General features: G+C 33.7%; 1 protein-coding gene across 1 annotated transcript; it reads left to right on the forward strand.

Moving 5' to 3' along the window:
• Window positions 1-2,245: 2,245 nt before the first annotated feature.
• LOTGIDRAFT_163218 (hypothetical protein) lies at window positions 2,246-6,430 on the forward strand (the record flags this gene model as incomplete). The annotated part of the gene is made up of 5 exons (XM_009059280.1): window positions 2,246-2,617; window positions 3,053-3,108; window positions 3,875-4,012; window positions 4,991-5,092; window positions 6,076-6,430. The coding sequence occupies 5 exons, from the start codon at window positions 2,246-2,248 to the stop codon at window positions 6,428-6,430; spliced, it is 1,023 nt and encodes a 340-aa protein (XP_009057528.1).
• Between the last annotated feature and the right edge of the window lie 2,218 nt (window positions 6,431-8,648).

Below are 8,648 nucleotides of genomic sequence, written 5' to 3' on the forward strand. Positions count from 1 at the left end.
TGTTTATCTTTTCAGAACCTATTCATACTCTTTTCTTTTAGAACTGGTAACAAGAAAACTTTCATATTATAGACTTTTGTTTATTGTAGATTACTCGTTGTTGTTTTTTTAACTTAATACTAACTATGCTAACTTCACCTTATCTTGTATTGAACATTTATCTCTTTATTTGTGACCTTGGCCAGTGCTTTACATAGAAGTTTTTAGGAACTTCTTCACTCTTAACATCATCTTCGTATGTACCTGAATGTCTTAACCCGCCCTGCATCAGTACTGTTATTAGAACAGTTCTAGTTGCAGGGCGTTCGGAAGCGAACGCCCTGCTTTGTTTTCGTATTGATTTTTTTTTTTTTTTCGTCCACGGCAGGCCGGTTTTCTCCAAAACGGCAACAGGTACGGGAAAACGGGCTTCGTAGCGTTTCGTAACTCGCGGCTTATCCCAGCTTAAATGTAAAACGAAAATTTTCTGAGCAAAATTGCAACAAACGGAAAATGGACTCTAGAGCGCGTGTTTATCAACCGATTTTGATCGGGTTTTCTGCATCGTATTTCTTGTAACAAAGGACAAATGATAGCAGTTGAAAATTTTCGATTTTCGAAAATTCGTTCAATACTTTTTTTTGCCGTAATTAAGCAGAAAATACTATTTCGGTTGTAGTTTGGTGGATTGACTTGAAACTCACATGGTGTAGACTGCCAGCATAGTGGAATAAAAGCACACATTCAAAAAAAATTTATCACTTCCGGTTTCAATGTTACCATAATATGGTGGCCCATGAGCTCCATAGCTGTTTTATTATTTTATTTATGAAAAAAATATTCTTTTTAATTTGAATTCATTTTTATTTCACTTTCATTTTGATTTTAATTTTCATTTTACTTTCATTTCGTTTTTTATTTTACTTTCATTTTGTTTTTAAATTCGTTTTACTTTCATTTCGTTTTTTATTTTACTTTTATTTTTATTTTACTTTCATTTTGTTTTTAAATTCATTTTACTTTCATTTCATTTTTACTTTTTATTTCACTTTCGTTTTGTTTTTAAAATCATTTTACTTTTTATTTCACTTTCGTTTTGTTTTTAAAATAATTTTACTTTTACTTTCATTTCACTTTTTATTTTACTTTCACTTTCGTTTTGTTTTTAAAATCATTTTACTTTTAATTTCATTTTCGTTTTAAAAAAAAAATTCTTCTTCATTTACTGCGCCATAGTGTCCAGATTATCCAGTCACACTTTTGTCTATCATCCAAGTGTTAGCAAGAGTTATTCCCCTTGAATGTGCTCATGCGAGTAACCTCCCCTTTAACGGAAATAGCACCACATGTGGTGTTTTGGTGTTTTGTCACAAGTTCTTGTAGTTGATATTGAGGGTTACCGGTATTGGCAAAACCGTGGAATATTTAAAGGTACGTACAAAGACTCTCGGAACATGTTGAGCTGTGGGTAGGCCTATAGTATCCCCAAATACACATTTTATCATAATTGTTTGTCGTCGAATCCAGACTTTTGCGAGTTATTCCCCTTGACGGAAATGAATGTTGACAGTTTGAGCAAAATGGCTGTCAACAATAGTCTTATGATTTTGATCATTGAAAAAAGGTCTCGGGCCTAATTTGCTATACTTGTCAAATGACGAGATTAATATTATTACCTAGTCCGAAACTTGCTGACTCTTTCCCAAGCCTCTGATAGCTATTTGGACGGATATGGCTGGGAGAGAGTCAGAAAAACTAGGCCCAAAAACCTTGCGATTTTCCGCACTTCAGCGGTTGCGGGGGTTTTAAACGTATTTATTTACCTCGAATACACAAATTTTCGATATATTTGGAAGATTGATGATTTTTTCATACCATCATTATCCCCCTATGACATACATACGTATGCGAGTCCATCAGAGTCAAAGTTGTTTTCCAAGAAATAAAGACTGTGGCTCGCCATTGAAAGGTGTGCAAAATCCCAAATTTTTGTACCTTAGTGTTTCTGACTTTCCGCCAGCCATATCTGTCAAAATAGCTGTCAAAGGCTTGGATTATTACCCTGCAACTATCTTACCCGATTCCTTTGTCACTAGCCAGGTGTGTAGTTTTAGAAGCGGGAGTGGGAGCATGTATATAAGATATTAATTTAATCGTTGCAACAGTTGAAAATAAATTTTCCACAAACATCTGTACGTTGACAAAGTCATAAATCCATCTAAAATGAACTTTTTCAGATTGTGCTGCTAGAAAACCTTGATCTAACATGGCATGGATCCCCCGAATTAGAAATGTTACATGGCAAGAAAATACAGATTTAAAGAAGAGTCTAGTTACGTATGTGGAGCAAAACTTAAAATTGTGTGAAATACTTGACTTCATTGAAAGTGAATATCCTGACTATGCATGGAGTCATCGTACGTTACAGAGAAGAATGGCATATTTTAGTGTTAAGTATGTGGACAGTAATCTAGATCTAGAACATATAGAAACAGCTGTTAAACAGGAAATGTCTGGTCCAGGAAAACTTTTAGGTTATCGTGCAATGCACAAAAAGATTCGTGAAATACACCATCTCAATGCTCCACGGAACATTGTATACGATATGATGGAATATATTGATCCTGAAGGTTTGAAAGTAAGAGGTGTTGTAGGGAAACCAAAGCGCCCACCTCGAAAAAAAATGGTTTATTTCTGAGGTATGGGAAACACAAAATGTTCTTCAAAATCTGTTTCTGCTTCTTCCATAATACAATTTGTATACGCCCACTTGTTGCCCAACTTGTCATCAATTGGTTCGTACACACACTTTTGAGACTGGAGTATTTTTATCTTAAATTTGTAGACGAGTCATTTTAAATATTGTTGACGAGTTAACTCAAGGTTGTAGACGAGTTAACTTACTTTGTAGACGAGTTGACATGTGGACAGGTTGGCTAGTATGTTGTAGAATGATACAATTGCCAATACATGAAACGTATACAATCCAACAATATGACAATGTATTCATTTTTGGTATGCGTTTTTCCTATTGTTATTAATATCAGTATATAAATCATTATTTTTGTTTCAGGGTTCAGATTATACCATGTCTCTTGACGGGCACGACAAAATTTGCGGCTATCAAAAGTGCACATTTCCATTAGCCATATATGGTGGGCAAGATACATATAGTGGCAGAATCAATTTCCTTCGGATATGGACGTCAAATAAGAATCCTGAAATCATTGGAAGATTCTACCTTGATTAGCTATTGGAGTCCAAAAGTAAGTACCGGTAGTTTTTTATTGATATACTTATTAATGAGGTTTTATTTCAAAATGCGGTTATATCCTTGTCAATCCTTCAGGTTCTATTTTCAGTATTTTTAAGGGAATAGTAAGCTTCTTGGATTTAGTTAACATGAATATATTATAGACTTACACAAGGTGAGAGAAAACCCACATTTTATAGTATGTATTTGATAATCAACAAAAAATGTGGCTATTGTAAAATGAAGAGAAAAAAAAAACTGTATTGGGTGTTTGCATGGCAGCCATGTTGGTACATTGGCAACTTGCCAACTCGGTAAGGAAACGATGAGCTGTCTTTGTTTGCTGTACTCATGGCACCCACTAGGGTAGAGCTGATAGGGCTCTGGCCTTGGGGCCGGTGATTAGAAGGGGGCAGGGTTGGCGAGCTGATGTGGATTAGTAATCGAAATGAAATGGTGTTTAACGACATATTTTTATACAGTTTTTATACGCCCACATTAAGATGTGATCGTATATTGTCGTCACCCCTGTCCGTCTGTAATTGGCTTGTGAACGTGATAGAGACTACAGTTTTCATCTGATTTGGAAATAATTTTGATCAAATATTGATTTTTTATTTTATTTTTATGATTACCTTACAGAATTAGAGTTGACAAAGGAACAGAAACTGGTACACTATGCACCATGCAAGCCTATTTGAAGCATTTACATACAAATGAAGAGAGAGCAGCAGTGGACAGTGTTATATATGGACCTTCAACGGAAAATAAAATAGAACGGTACTTTTTTGTTCTTGAACTTTAACCCAGCATCATTGATTTGATTGCAAATGCAGTTCTTTTTTGGAAATTCTAATTAGATCTGATATTTTGTCTGCCTGCTGTGCTTGTGAACATGCAAAAGAATATATTTTAATGAAATTCTGAAATTGAATGATTGCTGCAATGTTAGCATATCTCCTGTAATCTGGAAAAATCTAGTAAGTCCACTTTTGGTGAAAAATTTGTTGGTAAAATTGTTTACCCCCTTCTATTTATTTAGGTAAAGTGGTTTTAAGTCTCTCCTTTTAAGAGGTTTTGATCTCGAAAGACCTAGTAAGTATAAAAATCATAGAGATCGTATATAAATCTGGTAAAACATAGAAATCAACTTACTAGGTTTTTCGAGATCAAAATCTCTTAAAAGGAGAGACTTAAAACCACTTTACTTACATAAAAAGAAGGGGTGAACATAGTAAGTTCAATTTTTCACCAAAAATAGATATATCAGCTGAAAAACCACACTAATATCTTCATTAAGAATGAATTGAAAATTCATCTATATTATGCAGCTTGATCCTGAATCTAAACAGTTTTCTCTTGTTTACTCGAATTTACATAAAAGTGACTACTAGGTTTGTCCAGATTACAGGAGATATGTCATCAAGCTCTTGTAAGAAATTCTGTTACTTTAGCCTCTACAGTGTTTCAGTGATCAAATAAAATTCCAGTTTTTATACGCCCACACATTAATATGGGCGTATTTTTGTGGACACGATAGAGGGCTGGTTTCTTGATGGATTTTGATGAAACTTGGTATGAGTGTTCGTAATAATCCATGGATGACCCTATTGAAAATCAGACAATTCCAAAAATATTTCATGGGTTATTTCCCTTGCTTTTGAAAAAATGTTGTGGACACGAGAGAGAGCGGTTTCTTGATGGATTTTGATGCTATTTTTATCAATAAATATTCATTAATGTTTCTTTCATGACCAGGTGGTGGAGAGAACTGCATCATAGAATGGAAACTTTCTTTAAAGATCGGTTAAGAAAGCTGTTGGAAAATGGAGATTATGATCCAACTAATGTTATTCATAGGTTTGTGTCATGCTTGTTAAACTAAAATATCATGTATATTTTTTCTTGGCCAAAAACTACCATATCTATTTAGCAAAATTGTCTTTGATGCACAAATTAAAAACTAATATAAAATCAAAAATTAGATTGAAATATTTAATGCTATCAGCAGATTTGAAATCATTATAATGTTCTATAATAAGAATTTTATTTCAGCTACATTACTTGCCATTGTATGATTACTTAATTGTTTTAAGTGTACCGAAACGGGAGGTACCTCAGCCGTTGGTAAACCGATCTCTTTAAAAATTCTCACAGATATACTTCAAGATGTCCTTGCCATGCCCCGAAATATGCCGGTCATCAATTAAAAATTGTACAAATATTGCCTCAAACAAAATAAAAAGTCAAGAAAAACAATATCAGAGAAAATTACCTATTCAACAGTGTTCAATGTGTCCTCCACCACCAATATCATTTATTTTTCCTTCCTATGATCTAAAGGTACCATCTCCCAAGGTACTTCCATTCACTTCTTGTTCAACCTGTTTGTCCAGCTTGCGTAATTAATGACTCTGGTCCATATGGATGTCCTTTACCGGGACACACTGATTGAACAGGAACTGAAAGGCAAGATGGTCGCTTCTTTGGAGATGGTACCTTTAGATGAGATTCATGCAAGCATCTCAGGATGGAAAAATGTGTGATATTGGTGGTCGAAGTAGTGAAAGCACATGGAACACAGGTTCAAATAGGTAACTTGCTCTGATATTGAACTTTTTGACATGCTATTTTGTTCGGTGCAGTACAATTATTAGATGATGCTCATATTTTCAGGGTTTGAAGAGGACATCATGAAGTATATCTGAGATACTTACCTTTGAACTTGGGGACGTTTTTGGACTTGCAATATATGATTTGAGAAATGCCCTACTACTCATGATTTTAACAAATCATCTGGATTTTAGTAGACAATTACCCATTATCCATGTTTTATTTTCCAGGAATATATTGGCTTTTGTATATGTACCAATCATGCAAAAAGAATTGGATATCTTCAGAGAAAATGTGTGGAATACCCACCGTGGAAGAAAACAAAAAGATAAATGTCTTCCAGCAGGAGTACCTGAACACATATATCACTTCCCGGAAAAGTATGGTGGCAAACCCTGTGGAATAACTTTGACAGAAGAACAGTTGGCTGATGTTTGTGATTTATCAGGAGTTATGGAAGTGAAAGATTTTATTGATACAGAATTTTATTTGAATTGTGAGAATTACATCAGAATTGCGGATATTAAACCAGATGAAGCAGATATAGCTTACTTGTATTTGAAATCAAAATTTGACACTATCTAAAAATGTAACTAGTTAAAAATTTGAAACTATACTTGAGACTGCTTACTCAACTATTGTCATATCCAGTCTAAACGGTCATTAAACATCCTTTTTTTGTTCCATAGTGAATCTTAAGTGCTCGTGATAGCATAACAATTGTGAATCGTATACAAAAATGTTACCTTTTTGATACGATCACTGTGTTTCGAATATGAAGTCGTAAATTGCTGTTGTCCTTATCTGTCCCCTGCCTGTTCACACAATTGCTTGTGATCCTGATGTATGCTACAGTTTCTTGCATAATTTTTGTTGCCCACATGAAATAAGCGTGTTGTAAAGAAATAAAAAAACTTTTTTGTATTACTTATTTATAAACAAACTTTGCATATATTACATGAAGAATCAATGACAAAATTGTAAGGGCATGACAAGCAGTTGCATTTACAATAGGTTTTAACGATCAAATTTTCACTTGTCACCTTGAGAATTGTCGTATTGTTGCAAGAAGAGACATACTTTCCAATTAATTCATTTGTCAAGATTAATTTCATTGGATAAAAAATATAGGCTCTAATGCATTCACAATAAAGTGTTTACAGACTGACGGAAATTTTCCTGACAACCTTGTGTGAACCAATTTTGAGAATATGAAAAGATCATCTTGGTCTGTATCTGTGACTTCTTGAATCTGTTGCTGGAACTAAACCATGTTCCATGATACAACATAGTCAAAATTCTGAAAAAAAAATTTCCTGTCACAGGCAACAGGTATCTTTTTTATTCACTGATATCCATATATCTGTGCATACAAGACTTATATCGTCAGTAAATGTGAGTCCAATTCTACTCTCCAGTATTCATAATTCTTCATATCTCGTAGAAATACTTGATCTACCTGTCCACAGAGATGAGTAACATCCAAAGATTTGACATACGTGTTAAAAAAAAAAACAACACCATACCATGCTAATGAGTCCTAGAACCTTTAGGATTAATTTAACTAAAAACAACAATAATCCGACCGACTAACTAAATAATATCTTGTCACAGTAGATTGTTAAAGCACAAATGAACCATTCCACTATACTCTTCTGAGTCCATTTCATTCAATTTCTCTAAAATTAGTTTGACTTCAGATTAGACTTAACATCTTAAAGGGATTGTAAAGAGGTTTTCTAAACTTTGTATGTGTATTAGGGAAACTAATAGTATCAATTTGGGTCATTCCAAATACCCATTTCGATGTCTGTGGTTCTTGCAATTCCATTAAAACTAATATGACGTCACAGAGAGTGATCTGCATAGATATCAATAGTAGCTTCTGGTGGATCACTGTCAGTGACATTATAAAACGAATTAGTTTTAGTGGAATTGCAAGAACCACAGACGTCGAAATGGGTATTTGGAATGGTGCAAATTGATGCTATACACATACAAAGTTTAGAAGACCTCTTTACAATCCCTTTAAGCGAGGTATATGACATTCATTTTTAACAATTATTGATAAATGAATATCATACCACACACCAGGTTCACCTTGTCAACCATATTGTAGGCAGCACTTTCACTGTTGGTTTAATGGGGCTAAAACAAGGTACGAGGTACTATTAATTGAAATAGTCGATTTAACAGTAAAAACACCAACAAACACAATTATCAGCAATAGGTTAGCTGTTCCTTATTACATTTTGATGAAGCAAGAAATTAAGCGAGGTATATGACATTCATTTTTAACAATTATTGATAAATGAATATCATACCACACACCAGGTTCACCTTGTCAACCATATTGTAGGCAGCACTTTCACTGTTGGTTTAATGGGGCTAAAACAAGGTACGGGGTACTATTAATTGAAATAGTCGATTTAACAGTAAAAACACCAACAAACACAATTATCAGCAATAGGTTAGCTGTTCCTTATTACTTTTTGATGAAGCAAGAAATTAATTAGTTATAATTTTAGTTTTCGTAAATAATAATATCCAAACATTACTTATGCTTATGGCAACTTGTAAAAAACCAAGTTTGTAATGGTATATTTAAACGTTAATAATAAATTTTCTTGCAATACTACACCAATAATTACCATTTGAATGAAATACCTATGTGGATTGAGACTATTTAAAGGAATACTGTGTAAATGAAATACCTGTTGGATTGAGACTATTTGAAAGCAATACTGTATGAATGAAATACCTGTTGTATTAAACCATATACGGTAGTCTACAATAATAACCA

This window comes from Lottia gigantea (assembly GCF_000327385.1).
Source record: "Lottia gigantea unplaced genomic scaffold LOTGIsca_38, whole genome shotgun sequence".
Taxonomy (NCBI): Eukaryota; Metazoa; Mollusca; class Gastropoda; family Lottiidae; genus Lottia; species Lottia gigantea.